The 26,220-nt window shown below is 45.8% G+C and overlaps 1 protein-coding gene across 2 annotated transcripts in view; it reads right to left on the bottom strand.

Moving 5' to 3' along the window:
- farp1 (FERM, RhoGEF (ARHGEF) and pleckstrin domain protein 1 (chondrocyte-derived)) overlaps positions 1–26,220 on the bottom strand; it is a 478,172-nt gene that overhangs the window by 123,650 nt on the left and 328,302 nt on the right. For both annotated transcript variants that reach the window (XM_070891767.1, XM_070891768.1), the window contains exons 7-13: positions 24,930–25,044; positions 19,198–19,345; positions 18,566–18,661; positions 18,314–18,474; positions 17,004–17,072; positions 13,738–13,801; positions 6,873–7,086 (exon numbers count right to left, since the gene is read on the bottom strand). In XM_070891767.1, the coding sequence (XP_070747868.1) occupies positions 6,873–7,086; positions 13,738–13,801; positions 17,004–17,072; positions 18,314–18,474; positions 18,566–18,661; positions 19,198–19,345; positions 24,930–25,044 (867 nt within the window). The remainder of the gene's footprint in view (positions 1–6,872; positions 7,087–13,737; positions 13,802–17,003; positions 17,073–18,313; positions 18,475–18,565; positions 18,662–19,197; positions 19,346–24,929; positions 25,045–26,220) is intronic.

Here is a 26,220-nt window from a genome sequence, read left to right as displayed (position 1 = left end):
TGTAGGCATCGCTGGCAAGGGTGGCATTTATTGCCCATCCCTAATTGCCCCTTGAGAAGGTGGTGGTGAGGCTTGCCTTGCTGGGCCATTTCAGGGGGTAGTTATGAGTCAACCACATTGCTGTGGTTCTGATGTCACAAACAGGACAGCAGATTTCCTTTCCTAAAGGACATTAGTGAGCCAGTTGGGTTTTTAATGACACAATTACTTATACTAGCTTTTTAATTCCAGATTTTTATTTAATTAACTGAATTTAAATATCCCAGCTGCCATGGTGGGATTTGAACTCACATCTCCGGATCATTAGTCCGAGCCTCCTGTTTACTAGTCCAGTAACATAACCACTATGCTACTGTACCCCTGTACTTCCTACATTGGATATGCTACTGAGCTGTAAATTTTGAAGACTACCTACCACACGGAAGTGGAGTACCACCATTTCTCCGAAGCTTGTTTTTGTTAGTCCCTTCCTGTTTCAGGAATAATATGGCCAGGGAACAGCGTACCTTTCAAATAATTACAGGAGCTACAGTAAACTTTAGCCACAGACTCACGCTCTGCTCCCAGTGCTGATTGAACAATGATTATCTGCCGTACCTATCCCATTTTATTTACAGTGCTAGTTTTTGGCAAATGCAATTTTGCCTCTGCTATATGAGTCGGTCTTTGACACAATCAAATTTTTCAGCTTGCCAAGTCAATAGTTGCAAATCTCCAAGATGTCACCAAATTAGCTTCTTCTTGTACTTCCGACATTGGACATGCTAATGCGCAGCCTATCTTCCAACATGTACGAGGGTCATTTTAACCTGCATACCGGGCGAGAAACCCATGGGATTGGGTGGAATGCTGGCTTCACACCCTGTCTGATATGACTTTCCTCTCACTACAATCAGATCATAAAATCATAGAATGGCTACAGCACAGAAGGAGGCCATTCGGCCCATCGAGCCCATGTCAGCTCTCTGCAAGAGCACTTAAGTTAATCCCACTCCCTTGCCCTTTCCCTGTAGCCCTGCAAATTTCTTTCCTTCAGGTACTTATCCAATTCCCTTTTGAAAGCCACGATTGAGTCTGCCTCCACCACCACTTTCAGGCAGTGCGTTCCCGATCCTAACCACTCACTGCGTAAAAAAGTTTTCCCTCATGTCGTCTTTGGTTCTTCTGCCAATCACCTTCAATCTGTGTCCACTGGTTCTTCCGCCAATGGGAATGGTTTTTCTCTTTCTACTCTGTCCAGACCCCTCATTGATTTTGCACACCTCTACCAAATCTCCTCTCAACCTTCTCTGCTCCAAGGAGAACAATCCCAGCTTTTCCAGTCTAACCACTTTACTGAAGTCCCTCATCCCTGGAACCATTCGCGTAAATCTTTTCCGCAGCCTCTCTAAGGCCTTCACATCCCTCCTAAAATGCGGTGCCCAGATGAGGTGTAAAACCAGCGTTGCATCCGGTCCCATCAGTTTCCCCACGAGTGGGTGAGGTTAAAATGTCCCCCGGCCCCACCCCTTACTTGCTGTTTATTTTCCTTCCCTTGTTTTTTTCTCTTCCTTGCCAGAAGATGCTGCAGTACAGTTTCACGGGCATCAACCACCCTCTGGCATGTTCGCCTTTATTATAAGAGGATTTGAGTATAAGAGTAAAGAAGTCTTACTGTATATTATAGAGAGCTCTGGTGAGACCATACCTGGAGTATTGTGTACAGTTTTGGTCTCCTTACCTAAGGAAGGATATACTTGCCATGGAGGGAGTGCAATGATGGTTCACCAGACTGATTCCTGGGATGGGGGGATTGTCCTATGAGGAGAGACTGAGTAGACATTGCCTGTATTCTCTAGAGTTTAGAAGAATGAGAGGTGGTCTCATTGAACTGTATAAAATTCTTAAGGGGCTTGACAGGATAGATGCTGAGAGGGTGTTTCCCCTAGCTGGGGAGTCTAGAACCAGGGGTCATTGTCTCAAAATAAGGAGTCAGCCATTTAGGATTGAGATGAGGAGAGAGTTCTTCACTCAGAGGTTTGTGAATCTTTGTAATTCTCTATGCCAGAGGGCTGTGGATGCTCAGTCATTGAGTATATTCAAGACAACGATCGATAGATTGTTAGGCACTACGGGAAGCAAAGGGATATGGGGATCGTGCAGGAAGGTGAAGTTGAGGTAGAAGATCAGCCATGATCTTATTGAATGGCGGAGCAGGCTCGAGGGGCCAAATGACCTACTCCTGCTCCTTTTTCTTGCATTCTTGGTTGCCTCACTCAAGTGGCCCATTCTTCACGGGGACAGTGAATGCATCTCCGCAGCTAACACATCAGGATTAAATCTGGGACCTGATGGTCTGTGTGGCTTGATCCTACACCACATGGTGCATCTACACTGTAAGGCCTCAGGGAGTTCCAAAAACAATCTTTACTGGATTCATTCTCAGATATTCCACTGCTTCAAAGCAACCTGGAGGGCAGCCAACTCTTCACACTATCAACAAGCCGGGGAGGAGAGGGGTGGGGGATTAAGGCAAAAGTATTTGCCGTGGTCATATTTGGCTGGCATTTCATATATCCAATCGAGTTGTTGGGTATGGAGAGGGTTCGAGTTGTCACCATTGTGCAAGACTGGTCATAAATATTAGCCCCATGACTATTAAATGCACAACAGTGTCAGGCCAGGGGTGGTATATAACAGTGGATCAGGACTAATACACCACAGCGGCAATTGGCAAATGCCCAAGTCCTTTTCAAATCCCATACTGGAATTAGCATTGTATTCATCGCTGCACTCCACTCATGATGAAAAATATCAGTTTCTGTCAATTGGCATACCTCCAATAGTCCTAATGTTGCTTTCCCAACATCAAAAACATTTCTTCCTGTTTTTTTTAGCAGCCTATAAAGTCTTGCATTTCTATAACGCCTTTCACGACCTCAGGGCGTCCCAAAATTTTATAGCTAATGAAGTAATATTGGAGTGTAGTCACTGTTGTAATGTGGGAAACTCAGCAGCCAGTAAGCTCCCACAAACAGCAATGTGATAATGACCAGATAATCTGGCATTTTTAATGTTGGTTGAGGGATAAATATTGGCCCCAGGACACCGGGGATAATTCCCCATGCACTTCTTCGAAATAGTGCCCGTGGGATCTTTTACATCCACCTGAGAGAGTAGACGCGGCCTTGGTTTAACGTCTCATCTGACATTGCATCACTCCCTCAGTACTTCACTGGAGAGTCAGCCTGGATTTTTGTGCTCAAGTCCCTTGAGTGGGTCTTGAACCCACAATCTTCTAACTCAGACTCGAGAGTGCTACCCACTGAGCGAGCTGACTATATAATACTCTGTGCAACTGAGCAGTTAATCCTGCTTCCAATCATTTTGTTTTGGACCAATGACTCACTCGATTGCTTCCAACATTCCTGGAATGTGACTAGAACTACTATATTTATTTCCGTTTTATTTCCAGGAAAGGTGCTGTAACTATAGTTAGTCTTGGCAACTGGCGTGGAGGAGGGACAAAGAAAGAGAAGGATTAACTTATGTCGATGCTGTGAGTGCTTAATGCAACAGTTCACCAGATTTCCAGGCAGACTCTCAGGAATGTGAATCTTTGGAATTCTCTGCCCTAGAGGGCTGTGGATGCTCAGTCTTTAAGGCTGGGATTGATGGATTCTTGGACTCTAGGGGAATCAAGGAATACAGGGATTGGGTGAGAGGGTGGAGTTGAGGTCGAAGATCAGCCATGATCTTATTGAATGGCGGAGCAGGTTCGAGGGGCCGTATGGCTTACTCCTGCTCCTAATTCTTATGTTCGATTTCAAAATTCTCATTCTTATTTTCAAATCCCTCCATGGCTTCATCCCTCCTGATCTCTGTAATCTCCTCCAGTCCCACAACCTCCCCTCGATGTCTGCGCTCCTCTAATTCTGCCCTCTTGAGCATTCCTAATTACAATCGCTCAACCATTGTGGCCGTGCCTTCTGTTGCCTAGGCCCCAAGCTCTGGAACTCCCTGCCTAAACCGCTCCGCTTCCCTATCTCTCTTTCCTCCTTCAAGACGCTCCTTAAAACCTCCCTCTTTGACCAAGCTTTTGGTCACCTGTGCTAGTTTCTACTTATGTGGCTCGGTGTCAAATTTTTTCATCTCCTAATACTCCTGTGAAGCGCCTTGGGATGTTTCACTATGCTAACGGCGCTAATATAATATAAGTTGTTGTTGTTATGAATCAAATCAGCTCCTCTTCCCTGTGACACCGGTCCGACACACATTAATACTTTAAAAGAAGCTCAATTTTCTAAAGCTGAATAAAGCTTTGACCTCGGAGAACAGTTTAAAATCAATTTTCAATTAACTCTTTTCCTTCAAAATCAATGGGCAATATGGTTTTGGCAGGACTCTATTTTGACACGAATATTGTGTGGCTACCCAGTTTATTAGACTTAAAAACTATCGTTTAATTTCACCCCACAAGCTCACATAATAATTATTACACAGGTAATCAAGTCACTTGTTAAAGATGTGTGTATGTATACACATACAAAGACACACACACACACACACACACACACAAAAGTACACAAACTTCTACACTTCAATCATTTCAGGACCTGCTGTAAAAATCTCGACCTACCTCAGTCTAAATACTTATTTCACCAAATTACGTCAAATATGTTCATTAGAAAGGATAAACCAAACTATTGCACAAACATTAATCATCGTCATTCTCATTCCATCCCTTTCCAACTAAACCAAACATGTGTTACCATTAGATATATATACCGGTGCAACATACCGAATCCGGAATTCTAAAATACGGAATTGCCCGAAAACCGGACATTGTGCAGATCGCAGGAGTCCTCGTCCGGAATCTGGAAATATTTCCCAAAAATCGGACTTTTAAGCTGTACATACCTTTTCAAACATAAATCCAGAAAAATACGCAAACAGGCATGGCCCGGCTTCGAGTTTGCCGGATTCGGGCAGTCAAATTTTCTGCTCCTAAATCTGGAAATACCCGAAACATAGCCTAAGGGTTTCCGGATTTGGGACGTCGGATTTCTTCTCCGAAATCCAGAAAAACCCGAAAACCGGAATGGCCTCGGTCCCGAGGTTTCCGGACGTTGTTCCTGTATATATACAGAAACATGAAGGCAATTACTTGATATCTGAAAACCCCTCAGTTATATTGGAAACCCCTTCACAGCCTGAAGTATAACTGAGGTCCTGCCATTCCATATAGCTGTAGTGTGGAAGGCGCCAAATGCTATAAACAGCAGTGACAAACAATGTCATAATCCAAGTTGCCTCTCGACCTCGCCTTAGGTCCAGCTTTGGAATTAAAAGCTATCACGAGTGGTATCTGGCTACTTCGAACAGGAGTCAACAGTTTTAAGTTTCTTTTGTTAACTGTCATTGCATCTGTTTTGTATTTTTTGGCAGTCCAATATTTGTCTGCTATTTAACAGCTTACCTCAACTTTAAAAAAAAAGTGAAACATTGAGTTTTACTTGAAAAAAAAATTATTTTTTGCCTTTTATCTCACCTTCTTAAACAATTCTGTAAACAACATCGCATAATCCACTTGTGGCCCCTGGTCGAGAAGCCTTTAAAATTCTCCATGAACACCAGTCAGTCTGACTGCCCTGCAATGTCATCAATGCCAGCTGGCATAATATCAGAGATGTCAGTTTGTTAATCAGAGAATGTCGTGGGACACTACAATAGTATTCAGTGTTCTCTAGTTTACGCCTGTTTCCAGGCATCAATGATGGCTTTAGCACAGGACTGCAACCAACTGGCTGTACACCGTTGATCAGAAACTGGACAGGGTTAGGAGACAGCTGGAAACCGCTAACACGTGATGACACCATGCTCGCTCACAGGACTGCCATCATCAGGGTCACTGAAGCTAATGGAACTGTCCTCCTCCAAATCCTCCTCTAACTGCAGACTCCCAAAAGAAAACGTATTTCTAGGCATCGGTGGGGAGCTTACCGCAACGGGGTTCCCGAACACTAGCGGGTGGCTGAATGAATGAATGGCCTCAGAATCGGAATCGCTGGATTCGGTCCCGCTGCTGGTAGACCCATCTATCAGTTGGCTGCCACTCAGGCGGTCCACAAGGCCAGCTGGCAGCAGCCTACAGATTGGCGGACTGGACTTTGCAGACCCGGCAGGGGACGAGCTGCGACCCACAAACCTGCCTTCCGAGCGCAGCGCTCTGGGCGAGCATAGCTTGGGTTGGCTGCCGTTCCTGTGCTCATTCAACGGGGTGGAAGTCACGCGACTGAGGATAAACGGATCGGTATCCGATCTGTTCCGGGCACCCTGCACCCTCTGCGAATGGACTCGGCTTAAAGTAGGGGAATAGCTGCTGTAATCACGGTGGCTGTACACACGGTTGCCTGTATCTTCTAGTATATGTCTACAATGGCCATTCTGTATGAGAAAGCCCTTGGATCCTGCACTGTTAACACTGGCACGGGGACTGGACCCTTTGCTACTTGGGCGTATGGGTGTAGCTGAGGGGCTATAATGAATTTCTGAGCCTCGAAATACCTCATGAACCAAAGAGCTATGTCTAGGCATTTGAGGTGTCCCTCCAGTATAAAAGGAAAAGTTGGCCATCTCACCATCAATTAAATCTTCATTTATATGGAGTGGAGTACCTGCAAATCTGAAATCAGGGGAATCCCTACATCTAAGGTGGGTCACGCTTTCATCAAAGTATTCACCACGGATAAACTCATCCTCATAATTGTCATTTGTTTGCAACTGTGACCCGATTATCCGCCCTCTGATTAAATCATGCTCGCTATCTATGTCACTGCAGTCAATGTAAGGAATGGAAGAGCTGCTTCCACGAGCAGCTCGAGATGCTGGACCTGCATTCTGATGCTCTCTTTGGGCTTTCGCCTGGTGAGCCTTGTCCCTCACAGTCTCCTCCTGCCCCTCCCTCTTGGGGCTCCTCGCTGGTGAGCGACTCTTGTGTTCAATCCCGTCTTCATCGGTTGTCCGGGAAACGCCCAGATCCTTCCTCGGGCTTGGGGACGGTGGTCCAGTTGATGCTGACTGCGCTCCGAAAGTAAAAATACCACTCTGAAAAGACAAGGAGACATCTTGGAGATAAATCTTTTGTACAATACTTCAGCTCAAATTATTTTGTTCATAAACCCCCTCTCAGCAATTCCCCCCCCTTCCCCCAGGTCTTTTGAAGGCTTTGATTGCTTGCTAGGAAATTGTTCCATGGATGCCAAGTACTCTCTAGTATCTCGCTCAAATAGCCCCTATTCACAAGCGAGACTTGGCATGCAGGCTCTTCAAGCATGGGTGAAACATCAATGCTGGCTTCGCCCGACATCTACTCATGCGGCTCTTGACAAGATACTGATCAAGAGCAGGAACTGTGGATGATTTCCCCCCTCCCTAATCCAAGGTCAAGGAGTTCGAGTGTAATGTTAATATTGCCGCGGCCCTGGCCAAGGTCAGGTAACTTCAACACAGATCCAGGATCAAACCTAGCACCTTCCTGCTCTCTCTGCTCAGCTAATTTCTCACTTAGCTTCTGCAAATTTGGAAACAAACAACAGAAATGTACCGAGAAAAAGAATTGAACTCTACATTTTGTTAATGTTAACTGGAATATTAAGGACTTGCAGTTATATAGCGCCTTTCACAACATTAGTGAGAAGGAGGAACTGAAGGATATCCTTATTAGGCGGGAAATTGATGGGATGAAAAGACTGATAAATCCCCGGGGCCTGATAGTCTGCATCCCAGAGTGCTCAAGGAAGTGGCCCTAGAAATAGTGGATGCATTGGTGATCATTTTCCAACAGTCTATCGACTCTGGATCAGTTCCCATGGACTGGAGGGTAGCTAATGTAACACCACTTTTAAAAAAAGGAGGGAGAGAAAACAGGTAATTATAGAACGGTTAGCTTGACATCAGTAGTGAGGAAAATGTTGGAATCGATCATGAAGGACGAAATAGCAGCGCATTTGGAAAGCGGTGACAGGATCGGATCAAGTCCGCATGGATTTATGAAAGGGAAATCATGCTTGACGAAACTTCTGGAATTTTTTGAGGATGTAACAAGCAGAGTGGACAAGGGAGAACCAGTGGATGTGGTGTATTTGGACTTTCAGAAGGTTTTTGACAAGGTCCTGCACAAGTGATTGTTGTGCAAAATCAAAGTGCATGATATTGAAGGTAATGTACTGACGTGGATAGACAACTGGTTGGCAGACAGGAAGCAGAGAGTCGGGATAAACGGGTCCTTTTCAGAATGGCAGGCATGACTAGTGGAATTCCGCAGGGCTCAGTGCTGGGACCCCAGCTCTTTACAATATACATTAATGATTTGGATGAAGGAATAGAGTGTAATATCTCCAAGTTTGCAGATGACACTAAGCTGGGTGGCGGTGTGAGTTGCGAGGTGGACGCTAAGAGGCTGCAGGGTGACTTGGACAGGTTAGGTGAGTGGGCAAATGCATGGCAGATGCAGTATAATGTGGATAAATGTGGGGGCAAAAACACAAAGGCAGAATATTATCTGAATGGCGGCAGACTAGGAAAAGGGGAGGTGCAACGAGACCTGGGTGTCATGGTACATCAGTCATTGAAAGTTGGCATGCAGGTACAGCAGGTGGTAAAGGCGGCAAATGGTATGTTGGCCTTCATAGCTATGGGATCTGAATATAGAAGCAGAGAGGTCTTAGTGCAGTTGTACAGGGCCTTAGTGAGGCCTCACCTGGAATATTGTGCTCAGTTTTCATCTCTTAGTCTGAGGAATGATGTTCTTGCTATTGAAGGAGTGCAGCGAAGGTTCACCAGACTGATTCCAGGGATGGCTGAACTGTCATATGAGGAGAGACTGGATCAACTGGGCCTTTATTCACTGGAGTTTAGAAGGATGAGAGGGGATCTCATAGAAACATATAAGATTCTGACGGGACTGGACAGGTTAGATGCGGGAAGAATGTTCCCGATGTTGGGGAAGTCCAGAACCAGGGGACATAGTCTTAGGATAAGGGGTAGGCCATTTAGGACTGAGATGAGGAGAAACTTCTTCACTCAGAGAGTTGTTAACCTGTAGAATTCCCTGCCGCAGAGAGTTCTTGATGCCAGTTCATTGGATATATTCAAGAGGGAGTTAGATATGGCTCTTACGGTTAAGGGGATCAAGGGGTATGGCGAGAAAGCAGGAAAGGGATACTGAAGGAATAATCAGCCATGATCTTATTGAATGGCGGTGCTGGCTCGAAGGGCCGAATGGCCTACTCCTGCACCTATTTTCTATGTTTCTATTAGGACGTCCTAAAGCGCTTTACAGCCAATGAAGTACTTTTTGGAGTGTACTCCACTGTTGTAATGTGGGGAAACGTGGCAGCCAATATGTGCACAGCAAGATCCCACAAACAGCAATGAAATAATGTCCAGATAATCTATTTTAGGTGATGTGGGTTGAGGGATAAATATTGGACAACAAATTATTCCCGTGGAAATTTTACGCCCTCCCGAGGGGGCAGACGGGACCTCAGGTTTAACGTCTCATCCGAAAGATGGGACACGGTTCCAAGTTTTTCTCTATTTTATCATTTTTAAATGTGCAATATCCAGAGTATACGTGGGATATCAGACAGAGAACAGCAGTCACCTTCATCAATGGAAATAATTCTCACTCATGGCCACCAATTACGATGCGAATTTTAAATATATGCAAAGCGAGTTTGTTTTTATGACTTTGCATATATACAGAGATATACAAAGAGCATGAAAGTGCTCAGATACATGAGGTGGAGAATTTGAATTTGACTTAGATACATTCCATCTCAGCAGCTGATTGTCTTTGAAAAAGCTATCTAATTAGTCCGACTCTCAATATGTGTCAGCTGTGGCTCAGTGGGTAACCTCTCGCCTCTGAGTTAGAAAGTTTGCGAGTTCAAGTCCCACTCCAGGGACTTGAGCACATAAATCTAGGCTGACACTGAAGCACAGTACTAAGGGAGTGCTGCACTGTCAGAGGTGCCGTCTTTCGGATGAGATTATTGAACTGAAGCCCCGTCTGTTCTCTCAGATGGATGTAAAAGATCCCATGGCACTATTTCGAAGAAGAGCAGGGGAGTTATCCCCGGTACCCTGGCCAATATTTATCCCTCAATCAACATCACTAAAACAGATTATCCGGTCATTGTCACATTGCTGTTTGTGGGAGCTTGCTGTGCTCCAAAAGTACATCGGTAGTCGTGAAAGGTGCTATATAAATGCAAGTCTTTCTTTTTTTCTCCGTGGCCTCGACCCTCCCTATCTCTCTACCTACAACCCTTACAGATTGTTGCACCATTGGTGGCCATGCCTTCAGCTGTCAAGGCCCTAAGCTCTGGAATTCCAAATGATTATTTCTGGCCACTGTCTGAGGCTGAACCAGACCGTTGACGGCCCATTTGACCCTGAACTCTGCTTCCGTCTCCCACACGCACTCCATCACCAAGGCCGCCTACTGCCACCTCCGTAACATCCCTCGACTCCGCCCCTGCCTCAGCTCATCTGCTGCTGAAACCCTCATCGAGGTCTTTGTTACCTCTAGACTCAACCATTCAAATACTCTCCTGGCCGGCCTCCTGTCTTGCACCCTCTATAAACATGAGCTCGTCCAAAAATTTGTTGCCCCATGTCCTAACTCGCACCGTCCCATTTGCCCATTACCCCCGTGCTCGCTGACCTACATTCGCTCCTGATCCGGCGATTTTAAAATACTCATCCTTGTTTTCAAATCTCTCCATGGCCTCGACCCTCCTTACCTCTGTAAACGAACAATCCTCTCAGGTTGATGCACTATTGCGACTGTGCCTTCAGCTATCGAGGCCCTGAGCTCTGGAATTCCCTGCCTAAACCTCTCCGCCTCTCTATCCTCCATTAAGACACTTCTTCAAACCTACCTCTTTGACCAAGCATTGGGTCACCTGTCCTAATATCTCCTTATGTGGCGAAGTGTCAAATTTTGTTTGATAACGCTCCTGTGAAGCGCCTTGGGATGTTTTACTATGTTAAAGGCGCTATATAAATGCAAACTGTTGTAACTGTCCTCAACCAACATTCACATGGTAGGGGCCACTTGCCCAGTGGTGTGTTGGCTGAGGGTTCCCCCCCGTCACTCGACCATTAATGCTAAGGTCATCCATAGTACTCCATCTGGAGTCAGCTAGCTCAGCACATGCCAAGAACTGAACCGGGATCCTGCCCAGTTCCGCACAGGTTCGTACATTTACCAAATAAAACACCTGAGAGAAGCTACCAGAAAACGTGAATCATAGAATGATACAGCACAGGAGGCCATTCGGCCCATCGTGCCTGTGTCGGCTCTTTGAAAGAGCGATCCAATTAGTCCCACTCTCCCCCCACCCCCGCACTTTCCCCATGGTTCTGCAAATTTTTCCTTTTACAGTTTTTAGCCAATTCTCTGCTGAAAGTTGTTATTGATTACATAGGATATACAGCACAGATACAGGTCATTCGGCCCAACCAGTCCATGCTGGTGTTTATGCTCCACTCGAGCCTCCTCCTGTCTTTCCTCATCTAAATCTATCAACATAACTCTCTATTCCCTTCTCCCTCATCTGCTAGTCTAGCCTCCCCTTAAATGCATCTATACTATTCACTTCAACCACTCCCTGTTGTAGCAAGTTCCACATTCTCACCACTCTTTGGATAAAGAAGTTAAATTCTGAATTCCCTATTGGATTTCTTGGTGACTATCTTATATCTTCCCTACGTGGAAACATTCTCTCTGTATCCACTCTATCAAAACCTTTCTTAATTTTAAAGACCTCGATGAGGTCACCCCCTCAGCCTTTTTTTTCCCAAGAGAAAAGAGACCCAGCCTGTTCACCCTTTCCTCATATGCATGCCCTCGTATTTCTGGTATCAGCCTTGTAAATCTTATCTGCACTCTCTCCAGTGCCTCTATATCCTTTTTATAAATGACAATAACAATTATCATCATCATATGCAGTCCCTCGAAATGAGGATGACTTGCTTCCACACCAAAAAAAGGTTAAGTTCACAGGTGTTTCGAATGAAGAACCCGAACTACATCCTCAAGGGTGGAAGATGCCTGTGCGTGGATTTTTATAACGTGGGGTGGCCGTTGCACACCAGCCACCACACGGGCTTGACAGAGCTAGGTCTTGGTCCAGTGGCAAGGATTACCCAAGATAACTGGAGACCTGCTCTGCTGCATGGACCTAGTGCGCACACCTATCGCAATGTGGGCTGGCCCGTGCTGCCCCTGGCCCCGAACTCATGCCTCCCCGTGGCCCCGATCACATCCGTCCACAGTCTCTCAGCTCCTTCGCTCCGACCTCACCGCTCCTGCTGAATCTGCCCACGCTCCAATCACCGACCTGGACCTTGCTGACGTCACTCTTGGCTGCCGTTGCCCTCCTGCACCAGCTCGCGCTGTACCTTGTGGTCTCCACACTGCCACGTTGCCCCTGGTCGCTGCTCACCACTCCTTTTATGTCCCCAACCTGTCGCTGATGCTTTCTCGCACACCTGGGCCTCCACGCTGCTCCCAGGGCTGCCGCTTGACGCTCCTTTTATGGTTCCGACCTGCCTGCCGACAACAACAATAACCTATATTTATATAGCACCTTCAACGTAGTGAAAGGTCCCAAGGCACTTCACAGGAGTATTATGAGATTAAAAATTTGACATTGAGTCGCATAAGGAGAAATTAGGGCAGGTGACCAAAAGAAGTATGTATTAAGGAGTGTTTTGAAGGAGGAAAGAGAGGTAGAGAGGCGGAGAGGTTTAGGCAGGGTGTTCCAGAACTTGGGGCCTAGGCAACAGAAGGTACAACAATTGACTCTGTTTCCACCACCCTTCCAGGCAGCGAGTTCCAGTTCACAACAACTCGCTGCGTAGACACATTCTCATTTGTCCTCTGGTTCTTTTTGCCAATTACCTTAAATCTGTGTCCAACCCTCCTGCCAGTAGGGAGAAGGTAAAAAATAGTTATATTGATACAGGTTGTAAATAGCTGAGGCCCAAAGCACTGATCCTTGCGGCACTCCACTATCTACACCCATGCCATCCTGAAAACGACCCGGTTATTGCTGCTCTGTTTTCGGTCCATCAACCTGTGTGCCACAGTACAACCTGAAGGGCCAAATCTTCCTCACAAACAGTGGACAACCATCAACCGCCTCAGAACCGGTCATGGTGGATGCTGCCACCTTCTCCATAGGTTGAAGTTTAAAGCTTCCCCATCATGCGACTGTAGAGCTCCTAATCAGACCCTGGAGCATTGAGCACTGCCCTCAGAGTAAATTCACCAGCAGCCTGCAAGATATCCACGCTGTTACAGTGGAAGCTCTGGCCTGGATATCTGACTTGGATATTGACATTTGATTTATTTGCTACTACCATACGAAAGAAGATGAAGTGTCCGTTAACCAATCCTTAAAGCATGCTAATATATTATCCCCATCCCACAGAGAAACAAGTATCTCCTTATTTACTCTATCAAAACCCTTCTATTCAAAGGACATTCTTGTGATCAGACTGTGCCTTTTACACTGGATTGTTATGGTAATTGTCTTGGGACTGATCTCCCCCCCCTCCCCATAACTCCGGTAAATTGCTCCCTTTATATCAGTAACAATCAAGTGACTCAATTGAAATGGCAAACAGGACTCGTTTGTAATAAATCTCTACGCTAGACAATATTGTTCCTGATTTACTGACTTGTTTTGGCACCAGTGACTGATGTTCGGGCAAACTTCGGATGGATCGCATTTTGCTATGTTTCCTGAAAGTAAAATATAAAATAAATGAGTATGCAGCACACATTAAGTACAATGCTTAACACGAATACTTTCCACACAGACCTCGCTCCCCAGTAAAAAAATACCCATGACAGGAAGTGGCCTCTCCTTTATTTAGCAACAACAACAACTTGTATTTATATAGCGCCTTTAACGTAGTAAAATGTCTCAGACTACCCGCATTGGACTCATTAGACCTTTGAACTCATATTAATGTGAAAGCAAGTAATCCTCGACTCCAGGGGACTGCCTAAGAAGAAGAAAAAAATGTCCTAAGGCGCTTCACAGGACTGTTATAAGACGAACATTGGACACCGAGCCACATAAGGAGAAATTAGGTCAGGTGACCAAAAGCTTGGTCAAAGAGATAGGTTTTAAGTAGCGTTTTAAAGGCGGAAAGAGAGGTAGAGAGGCAGAGACGTTTAGACAGGGAATTCCAGAGCTTAGGGCCCAGGCAGCTAATGGCACAACCACCGATGTTTGAGTGACTATAATCAGGGATGCTCGAGAGGGCAGAATTAGAGGAGCGCAGACATCTCCGGGGGTTGTGAGGCTGAAGGAGATTACAGAGATAGGGAGAGGCGAAGCCATGGAGGGATTTGTAAACAAAGATGAGAATTTTGAAATTGAGGCATTGCTTAACTGGAAGCTAATGTAGGTCAGCGAGCACAGGGATGATGGTGCGAATTAGGACACGGGCAGCCGTGTTTTGGATCACCTCTAGTTTACGTAGGGTAGAAAGTGGGAGGCCAGACAGGTGTGCGTTGGAGTAGTCAAGTCTGGAGGTAACAAAGGCTAGGAATTGTTTCTTCGGTTCACTCTTTGCGTTGAAAGGGTGAATGCGTGTGCAGAGAACGGGTTAATAACGTCACTGCAAACAGCAGCACAAATCCTCCCTCTCAGTCTGAGCGGGCGATCCCAGTCCGCACGTGCGCTAATGGTGTTCCCACAATGTTGTCAAGCAGAGCTAGAGAAAAAGAGATTGTAACAAACTGCACTGGCACAAACCAGGGAACAGGAGGAGAGAGGGGCAAAGAGAAAAAAAATGAAAAAAGAGAAGAGAGGAAAGAAAAGGAGATGGATAGAATTAGCAGAAGCAGAATTGGCTTTATTCTCAATGTTTTCATTAGCATTAGGAGCAGGAGTAGGTTGTACGAGCCCTCAAGCCTACTCCGCCATTCAATAAGGTCATGGTTGATCTTCGACCTCAACTCCACTTTCCCGCCCGATCCTCTTATCCCTTGATTCCCCTGGACTCCAAAAATCTATCTCAACCTTGAATATACTCAACGACTCAGCATCCATAGCTCTCTGGGGTAGAGAATTCCAAAGATGCACAACCCTTTGAGGTAGGTTGGGAGGCAGAACTCATGCGAGATTACTCCGATACATCCACGCAGTGTCAATCACTGACCCCTACGTTGCCAGTCCGAGCTGTGTTCAACGTCTCATTACCTCTTTTCAATCAATCAATAAATTGTTAACAGTTTCCCTTTAATTCTAAAAGCTTACTCTTTGTTGGCTAGGCTTTGTACAGTCAATGACCACCTTCAACAGTGACAGACTGTCAATCAACGCCAGTCACCACTATGCACTTATTTGTAATCCTGCTGTACTTCTGCATACAAGACGATCTTGCTAAAATGCACCAAAACGAGTACAACACAAGAAATAAAAAACAGCAAACACTTAACAGGTCAGGCATCATTCATAGATAGAACAACTTGCATTTATACAGCGCCTTTAACACAGTAAAACGTCCCAAGGCGTTTCACAGGAGTATAGTCAGACAAAAGCTGACAGCGAGCCACGTAAGGAGGCATCAGGACAGGTGACCAAAAGCTTGGTCAAAGACGTCAGTTTTAAGGAGAGTCTTAAAAGAGGAAAGAGAGGTAGAGAGGTTGAGGAAGGGAATTCCAGGGCTTAGGGCCAAGGCAGCAAATGGTGGAACGAAGAGATTGGGAATGGCTAGAATTGGAGGACTGCTACGTTCTCGGAGGATCGTAGGGCTGGAGGAGATCACAGAAGCGGAAAGTCAACGTTTCAGATTTAGCTTTGCCGACAGGTCATTGACCTGAAACGTTAACTCTGTTCCTCACCCTGTCCACAGATGCTGCCTGACCTGCCGAATGTTTCTGGTTTTGTTTCAGGTTTCTAGCACCAGCAATAGTAGTCACATCAGAAAACTAGTTTTAATGCTCTTTTCCTGTTTTTGCCAGGATATGGCAGAGTGAGAGGGACAAGAAACACACTTTTGTAATGTATGCACCTGCGAGTATGCTCACAGGTTTGTAGAACTGTTGCGAAGGGGTTGTTCAGCCTGACTGCCTGCCTCTCTTCCACGGTTACATCCGGTCCAGGGTGTCCCTGGAGATGGAGCACGCGGTGTCCACCAGTACGCTCGCGGCCTTCTGCGAGAGGTGGGCGCCGGAGGGACTGGAGTGCATTGTCACCCCCGGCAACCAAATTTTAATTTGATTACGATTGTTTAAAGTTTAATTTGTCTATGTTTGTCAGTTTTAGTGCCCCCCCCCCCTTTTAGCCAGGGGGCACTTGTATAATTTGTGTTTTGGTGCCCTCGGGAAAATAAAACAAGGGGGCACCTGAAAAGTTTTTGGAGTCTGCCCCCCAATCAGGGGGCACTTGATTATTAGTTTACAAATAAAAGAGTTGTAGAGCTGTTGCGAGGGGGTCATTCAGCCCGACTGCCTGCCTCTCTTCCGTGGTTACGTTCGAGCCAGGGTAGTTCTGGAGATGGAGCATTCGGTGTCCACCGGTACCGCCAGGGTGGGCGCCGGAGGGACTGGAGTGCAACATCACCCCCGGCAACCAAATTCTAATTTGATTTAAGGTTTTCGTTCAAGTTTTAAATTGTTAATTTGTGGGTTCTAATGCCCTTGCAAAAAGAGGGTATTTGATTTACGTTTCAACTAAAATAGTTGTAGAGCTGTTGCATTGTGAGTGGCTTAGCCAGTCACATGATGTTCACAAGACTCAATAAAATCCCAGTCAGTTGGGTCTAGGTCATCCACGATGAGGTGTTCAGTTGTGAACCGAGTGGATGAACTGGTAATATGTAGTTTGATTGTTAAACCTTTGTTTATAAACCAACTAGCTTTTAATAGCAATGTGCTGCTATGAATTCTTAAGCAAGAACCCATGAAGCAAATACATTACAACATTCACCTTTCAAACTGTATTTTCTTGTATCCTCCTTCTTTAACATAATCCAGGAGTTGCTTCTGAGTCCTCCCGCTAGAACAGAAAAAAAAAGTTATTTATAAGATTGCATCTCATGTAATGCAAGAGGAATGCGTGTCTTTTTTTGCACATTTGCTGGTCTTGTGAGAGAGTTGCTCTGAATTTGTAACTGTCCAGGCATCAATCGGTACCAGCTCCAGTTCCCCAAGTGGAGAATCGTACAGCACAGAAGGAGGCCATTCAGCCCATCGTGCCTGTGCCGGTTCCTTGAAAGAGCTATCCAATTATTTGCACTCCACCTGCTCTTTCCCCACAGCCTGACAAATTATTTTATGTTTCAAGAATGTATCCAATTCCCTTTCGAAAGTTACTATTGAATCTGCTTCCACCACCCTTTCAGGCAGTGTTTCCAGATCACAACAACTCGCTGCGTTAAAAACAATGTCCTCATCTCCCTTCTGGTTCTTTTGCCAATCTGTGTCCTCTGGTTACCGATCTTTGTTAGTGGAAACCGTTTCTCCTTATCTACTCTATCAAAAACCCTTCATAATTGTGAACACCTCGATTAAATCTGCCCTGAACTTTCCCTGCTCGATGGAGAACAATCCCAGCTTCTCCAGTCTCTCTACTGGCACTTCCCTGAAGTGAGGGGAAAGCAATGGAGACGATTTTTTAAATAATTCATTCACGGGACGTAGACGTCGCTGGCAAGGCCAGCATTTATTGCCCATCCCTAACTGGCCTCGAGGTGGTGATGGTGAGTCACCTTCTTGAGTACAACAGAGCGGCTTGCTGGGCCATTTCAGAGGGCAGTTACGAGTTAACCACATTGCTGTGGGTCTGGAGTCAGGGCGGCAGATTTGCTTTCCTAAGGACATTAGTGAACCAGTTTGGTTGTTATGACAATTTGGTAGTTTCATGGTCACTATTACTGGTACTAGCTTTTTATTCCACATTTATTTAATGAACTGAATTTAAATTCCCCAGCTGCTGTGGTGAGATTTACTAGTCCTGTAACATAACCACTATGCTACCTTCTGTTCTTGCATCTAGTTTCAGAGCGGTACAAGGATAAGCTGGTGTAGGTCACTCAAAGTCTTCCTTTCAGGAGGGGAACAATGTGTCACATATAGAGGGAGAGAAAACAACTGAAAAATAACATTACCTCTCTTTCAATGGAAAAAAAAGTGTTAGCTTAAAAGAGCAAACACTTGTTTGCGCATTACCTGTGCTGAGGAGAATGTACAAGCACAGATTTAACTTTCAGTACCCGGAGTGAGATAAAACGCTATTACCTAAACCGGAATGAAGATCCGCGGCTGAAAAGAATGGGCTTGGGTTTTGGCTTGGGTTCTTCGAAGAGGCGGAAGAAGGCGTGATATTCAACACAGATCTTCCAGAAGGCCTTGCAGGAATCGCGGCTAGCCATGGAAAACTCCAAGGTATCCTGGCAGGACTGCAAAAGACAGACAAGAGACACAAACGTCATCACGCACGCACACCCCAGAAAGGAGCTTCAAGGGCCTTTGGATAAGGGGTGCACTTACATTCATCTCCGGGCGGAATTTAATAAGGAATCGCTTCCTCTTAAAACTCAGCTTGCGAACCTTGGCCCAGTTGAACGAGTTGATCTTGTTGTTTCCCTGCGCCAAAAAAGCAAAATACGAGGACGTCAGTTTAACTCCACAAGCAGGCCTAAGCCGTGTTTCAGTAACACGGTGAGGCGAATCCCTGGACACCCCATGCTCGGTGAACATTACCTTTTTTTAAATTCATTCATTGGATGTGGGTGTTGCCGGCAAGGCCACATTTGATGCCCATCCCCAATTGCCCTCGAGAAAGTGGTGGTGAGCCGCCTTTTTGAATACATCTGAGTGGTTTGCTAGACCATTTCAGAGGGCAATTAAGAGTCAACCACATTGCTGCGGGTCTAGAGTCACATATAGGCCAGACCGGGTAAGGACGGCAGGTTTCCTTCCCTAAAGGACATCAGTGAACCAGATGGGTTTTTACGACAATCCGGTAGTTTCATGGTCACCATTACTGATGCTAGCTTTTTATTTAATTAACTGAATTTAAATTCCCCAGCTGCCGTGGTGGAATTTGAACTCATGACGCCCAATCATTAATCCAGGCCTGTAGCCCAGTAACATAACCACTATGCTATCATACCCCATACCTGGAACACTATGATCCCGGTGTGCGACACAGACAGGTTGATCTTCGTCCCCTCTCTGTCTTTCGCGCGATGTTGCCGGATTCCATACATTTCTAATCTCCTGGCGATCTCAAGGAGTTGATAGTCAGAGGCGGCGGGTGTGTGTCCACTTTGGGGAAGAGAGAAAAAAGAATTTCAAAACATGATTTAATAAAAAAATCTCTAACAATTGCCATTTTCCTTGTGCACTTCCCGTTCCTCCCCCCCACCTCCTCCTGCTACACCTGGCTTCAGCGGAATTGTTCCCTGATCACCGGCAATGCCATGCAAAGAATCTCCACCAGGCGGTGCATGACCTCATTGCCAGGTAACCAGTTCACCAATTCCCAACTCCCCGTCTCATTGGGCCAAAATTTGGCGTCAGAATAAGGGCAAAGACTCTGTTGAACGAGCATAAAAGGCAGTGGATACTTGGGAGTAAATGTAGTTCAACCCTTCATCTCCCCGCTGTGCTCGCTGTGACCTACACGGATTCCCAGTCCAGCAACGTCTCAGTTCTAAAATTCCCATCCTCCTCAGCAACAACTTGTATTTATATAGCACCTTTAACGTAGTAAAACATCCCAAGGCGCTTGACAGGAGTGTTACGAGACAAAAAATTTGACACCGAGCCACATATGGAGAAATTAGGGCAGATGACCAAAAGCTTGATCAAAGAGATAGGTTTTAAGGAACGTCTTGAAGGAGGAAGGAGGTGTAGAGAGGCGGAGAGGTTTAGTCAGGGAGTTCCAGAATTAATTGGAGAAAATTCTCATCCTCCTCTTCAAATCCCTTCATGGCCTCGCCCCTCCCTATCTCTGGAACCCCCTCCAGCCCTACAACACTCTGAGATCTCAGCGTTCCTCCAATTCTGACCACTTGCTTATCAGATGGAACAATGGTTTGTGGCTGAGGTTTCACCACTGAAAGCTGGGAGTATTTCTGAACCCTCTTCAATAGTAGATCTGTAGTGTTTACAGTACAGAGTCAAGTTTCATAGACTGAGGCCGAGAAATTCGGGTGGTTTGCGCCTCCCGTTAGAGCCCCCCCCCGGGCTAAATTCCACCAGAGTTTAGCTGCGGCGTTAACCTGTAGCGCTCTGCTCCGCTGCGCTGGCGATGAGGGCACCAACACCGTGCGCAGTGATCAGTTTTCGCTCGGAGCAAAAATTCGGGAGCGCCCTCTGAAGCTGCGTCAGGCGATGAAGGCCACTCGCAGGGCGATACTTAAAGGGGAGGTGGCACTCGCACAAAAAATAAATCCTCCGACTTACCGGTCGCGGCCCGTTGCATTGTGGAACGTGTGATCCGTGCCACGATCTGCCAGTCCAGCGCTCCGGACTGATGCCACAGCACCCCGCTCTCCATTGGTCCAGCTAGGGACCTGCCGAGTCGGCAGCTTGGCCCTCCCCTTTAATGAAGGGCAGGGCCCCTTCTATACGGCAGCGCTATGCATCCCAGTGCGTAGCGCTCCGCCCTCTCCGACTGCTTTCGCCCCGCTCACGCCCCACAGAGCAAGTGAAGCGCGTTATTTTGCGCTCCACTTGCTCTCGGGAGAGGTAACCCCAATATCGCGAGCGGGGTGGGACTTCCGTGCCTGGCGCAGGAACTCCCACCTCGCAGGTGTTACCGGCCCCAAACGGGGCGCTACACAATTCCTGCTGCCCCCCACCCCCCTGCCCGTCCTGGCTGGTATATAGGCCTGGAGTACCCATATGGCTCCCGCCAAGTTAACAGTTTGCTCCAAGTGCAATCAGATCGCGCAATTTTAAGAAAGTGAGTTGTGCCCATCAAAACATCTTGCATATAAATATATATATATATCGCCTTTAACATAGTAAGTTGCTTCACAGGAACGTTATCAGACAAAAGAGAAGGCTGAGAGTGACCTAACAGAGGTCTTTAAAATTATGAAAGTTTTGATAGTGTGGATAGAGAGAGAATGTTTCCACTTGTGGAGAAGAGCAAAACTAGAGGCCATCAATATAAGATAGTCACCAAGAAATTAAATAGGGAATTCAAGAGAAACTTCTTTACCCAGAGAGTGGTGAAAATGTGGAACTCGGGAGTGGTTGAGGTGAATAGTATAGATGCATTTAAGGGGAGGCTAGACAAGCATATGACGGAGAATGGAATAGAGGGTTCTGCTGATAGATTTAGATAAGGAAGGATGTGAGGAGGCTCGAGTAGAGCATAAACACAGCCTTGGACTGGTTGGGCATAATGGTATCCTATGTAATTCTATGTAAAATGTGACACCGAGCCACATAAAGAGATATTAGGACAGGTGACTAAAAGCTTGTTCAAAGAGCTAGGTCTTATGGAGCGTCTTAAAGAAGAAGAGAGCAGTGGAGATGTTTAGGGAGGGAGTTCCAGTGCTTGGGGCGCATGTGGCTGAAGGCAGTGCCGCCAAGGCGAGTTGAGGAAAATCGGGAATGCGCAAGAGGCCAAAATTAGAGAAGCGCAGAGATTTCGGAGGGTTGTTGGATTCAGATGAGATGGGCTACCTGAAAGAGAAGATTTCCAACCTGGTACCTTCCCAGATTTTCGGTCTGCAAATCTCACTTACTCTCTCGGCATCAGGACAACCCGATAGCTCAGTTCTCTTTAAGAGCCCATTGCAGCCCATTACCTTCTAATAATTCTCAATCTTGCTTCTTAAACCGAGTTTTGACTGTTTCGCGCATTGTAATTCCATCCAAACTTTCGACTGCTCTCCAGTTTTCAGCAGACCAGTGAATAAAATTGCCATTTTTTACTTTCATATTTTCCATCTAACAGTCAGCATTGTTATTTGACTTGAGAACAGCAGGAACCTTTGAAGTGAGAAACACTATCAAAACCTTTTTACCGTTAACATTCTGAACCCGCTAAGCAAAGAGCTGCCTTTGCTCCAAATGATTCCCAGTGCTGCCACATTGCCTCTCGCACATTCAGTGTGATGTGAATATCAAATCAAGCCCTGGGATCTGCAGCTTTGTGTGTTTATAGTGCTGCCTTGTTCTGAATCTCACACAAAACCTGATTTCTCCTCCTACTGAAGAAACATACAAGTGCTGTCAATTTGTTTGCCATGAGGAGGCTGGGAGCAGACTCCCAGGGAGCTGGCGAGTGACATAAGGAACGCTTCCACTGCAGGAAGAGGAGGCCATTCAGCCCCTCGAGCATGTTCCGACATTCAATTAGATCATGGGCTGATCTGTATCTTAACTCCACCTACCCGCTTTAGGTCCATAACCCTTAATACACCCTTACCCAACAAAAATCTCTCAATCTCAGTTCCCTCTCTACATTTGCAACCTCTGCAAACTCTACAACCCTCTTGCACATCCCTGATTATAATCGCTCCACCATTGATGGCCGTGCCTTCAGCTGTCTGGGCCCCAAGCTCTGGAATTCCCTCCCTAAACCTCTACGCCTCTCTTTCCTCTTTTAAGATGCTTCTTAAAATGTACCTCTTTGACCAAGCTTTTGGTCATCTGTCCTAATGCTCCTTAATGAAGCTCGGTGTCAAATTTTGTCTGATAATGCGCCTGTGAAACGCCTTGAGAAGTTTTACTATATTAAAGGCGCTATATAAATGTAAGTTGTTTTTGTTTTGATACTTTCAATTGACCCCTTTAGTGACAAATTCCTTTACGTTTAACGAGTTCTGAGCAGCCTTGCCCGGTACTGATTTATCTCCTGCGCTCACTGTCCTCATTACTTACATAAGAAATAAGAATTAGGAGCAACCCTTTTAGCCTGCTCCGCCATTCAATAAAATCATGGCTCATCTTCAACCTCAATACTTTCCCGCTCAATCCCCATATCCCTTGATTCCTCATGACTCCAGAAATCTATCAAACTCAGCCTTGAATATACTCAACGACTGAGCATCCACAGCACTTGGGGTAGAGAATCTCAAAGATTCACAACCGTCTTGAATGAAGAAATTCCTCCTTATCTCTGTCTTTAATGGCCTACCCCTTTTCCTGAGGCTATGCCCCCTAGATCTAGACACTCCACCCAGGGGAAACAACCTCTCAGCATCTATTCTGTCAATCCCCCTCAGAATCTTACATCTTTCAATGAGATAGCCTCTCATTCTTCTCAACTCCAGAGAGTATAGGCCCATTCTACACAATCCCTCATCATAAGACAGCCCTATCTATGTATTACAACACATTGCACAAAGCATGTACTTTCTGTCAGCACCACACTTGCTTCCCGTCATACTGTATATCATTACAGTTTGGTAGGAGGCATTACATTTTGGTAGGAAGAATTATTACTTTGGTAGGAAGAACACTTATTACTTGGAGGGTGCGAGTCTAGGTTGGGTAGAGGAACAAAGGGATCGTGGAGTACAAACACACAAATCACTAAACGTTGTGATACAGGTGAACAAGGCCATAAAAAAGCAAACCAAGCATTAGGGTTTATTTCTCGAGGTATAGAATTAAAAATTAGGAAAGTTATGCTAAACCTGTATCGAACCTTGGTTAGACCACACTTAGAGTACTGCGCACAGTTCTGCTCGCCATATTATGAAAAGGATATAGAGGCACAGGAGAGGATGCAGAGAAGATTTACAAGGATGTTACCAGAAATGCGAGGGTCTAACTATCAGGAAAGGTCGAGCAGGCTGGGTCTCTTTTTGCTTGAAAAAAGGCCGAGGGGTGACCTAATAGAGGTCTTTAAAATTATGAAAGATTTTGATAAGAGTAGCTACAGCGAGAGTGTTTCCACTTGTGGGGGAGAGCATAACTAGAGGTCATCAATATAAGATAGTCACCAAGAAATCCAATAGGGAATTCAGAAGAAACCACTTTACCCAGAGAGTGGTGAGAATGTGGAACTTGCTGCCACAGGGAGTGGTTGAGGTGAACAGTATAGATGCATTTAAGGGGAGGCTAGATAAGTATATGAGGGAGAAGGGAATAAGACGGTTATGCTGACAGAGTTAGATGAAGAAAGACAGGAGAAGGCCCGGGCAAAGCATAAATGCCAGCATGGACTGGTTGGTCCGAATGGCCGGTTTCTGTGCCATATATCCTATGTAATTATCCCAATTACTTTAAGCAACATCATGGCAACTCTGCTATTGATTAGCTAACACTGCAAAAGGAACAGGTACAAACTGAAACATTCAACCCATCATGCAGAAGGATAACTCCACCAATTCAGTTTTTTATAGTTTGTTCCCGTGATGTGGGCGTCTCTGGCAAGGCCAGCATTTATTGCCCATCCCTAATTGCCCCCGAGGTGGTGGTGAGAAGCCTTCTTGAACTGCTGCAGGCCGTGTGGTGAAGATACTCCCACAGTGCTGCTAGGGAGGGAGTTCCAGAATTTTCACCCAGCGACAATGAAGGTACAGCGATATATGTCCAAGTCAGGATGGTATGTGACTTGGGAGGGTTTCACTATTATCACTTTATGGAAATGAAGGAAAATACAGCAACCATCTCCATTCTAATCGTTATCTAAATAACAGTCACTACATTTCAAAGAAATTCACTGTATGCTTTGGACAACTTAGATATTTTGCATTGCACAATGAATTGCAATCATCGCCATCAATTCCTCCTTTCACTGCCTCTATTCACCCCTCCCCCCACCCCTCCACTCTCATTGGGTGTTAAAAACACAATTGGGACGAGTATTTTGGACCTAGATTTAAAAGGTGGGTGTTCTGAGCACAATACCGTAGAGAGCAGCTACTTGAAGACTTACACATGCCTGCGGTGAAACTCCGTTATCTTATCCTCCAGAGCCTCCTGCTGAGGTATGTACTTGTTTTTCTCTAAATGCTCGCGGATAACAGCTTCATCATAATCCCCAATTTCCGCTGCAATAAATCAGAGAAACCTGGTGTCACTTCATACAACAACAACTTGTATTTATATTGCGCCTTTAACAGAGTAAAACATCCCAAGGCTCTTCACAAGACAACAATATTGACAATAATGTGAGATTATCCACTTTGGTGGTAAAAACAGAGAGACAGACTATTATCTGAATGGTGACAGATTAGGAAAAGGGGAGGTGCAACGAGACCTGGGTGTCATGGTACATCAGTCATTGAAGGTTGGCATGCAGGTACAGCAGGCGGTTAAGAAAGCAAATGGCATGTTGGCCTTCATAGCGAGGGGATTTGAGTATAGGAGCAGAGAGGTGTTACTACAGTTGTACAGGGCCTTGGTGAGGCCACACCTGGAGTATTGTGTACAGTTTTGGTCTCCTAACTTGAGGAAGGACATTTTTGCTATTGAGGGAGTGCAGCAAAGGTTCACCAGACTGATGCCCGGGATGGCGGGACTGACATATCAAGAAAGACTGGATCAACTGGGCTTGTATTCACTGGAGTTCAGAAGAATGAGAGGGGATCTCATAGAAACATTTAAAATTCTGACAGGTTTAGACAGGTTAGATGCAGGAAGAATGTTCCCAATGTTGGGGAAGTCCAGAACCAGGGGTCACAGTCTAAGGATAAGGGGTAAGCCATTTAGGACCGAGATGAGGAGAAACTTCTTCACCCAGAGAGTGGTGAACCTGTGGAATTCTCTACCACAGGAAGTTGTTGAGACCAATTCACTAAATATATTCAAAAAGGAGTTAGATGTAGTCCTTACTACTAGGGGGATCAAGGGGTATGGCGAGAAAGCAGGAATGGGGTACTGAAGTTGCATGTTCAGCCATGAACTCATTGAATGGCGGTGCAGGCTTGAAGGGCCGAATGGCCTACTCCTGCACCTATTTTCTATGTTTCTATGACCAAAAGCTTGGTCAAAGTGGTAGGTTTTAAGGAGCGTCTTAAAGAAGGAAAGAGAGGTGGCGAGGTTTAGGGAGGGAATTCCAGAGCTTGGGGCCTAGGCAGCTGAAGACACGGCCACCAATGCCTGAGTGATTATAGTCAGGGATGCTCAAGAGGGCAGAATTAGAGGAGCGCAGACATCTTGGGGGGAGGTGGAGGGGGGTTGCGGGGCTGGAGGAGATTACAGAGATAAGGAGGGGCGAGGCGATG

This window comes from Pristiophorus japonicus, chromosome 10 (assembly GCF_044704955.1).
Source record: "Pristiophorus japonicus isolate sPriJap1 chromosome 10, sPriJap1.hap1, whole genome shotgun sequence".
NCBI classification, from domain to species: domain Eukaryota; kingdom Metazoa; phylum Chordata; class Chondrichthyes; family Pristiophoridae; genus Pristiophorus; species Pristiophorus japonicus.
The sequence above is the reverse complement of the archived record's forward strand: the minus strand, read 5'-3'. Positions and strand labels throughout refer to the sequence as shown.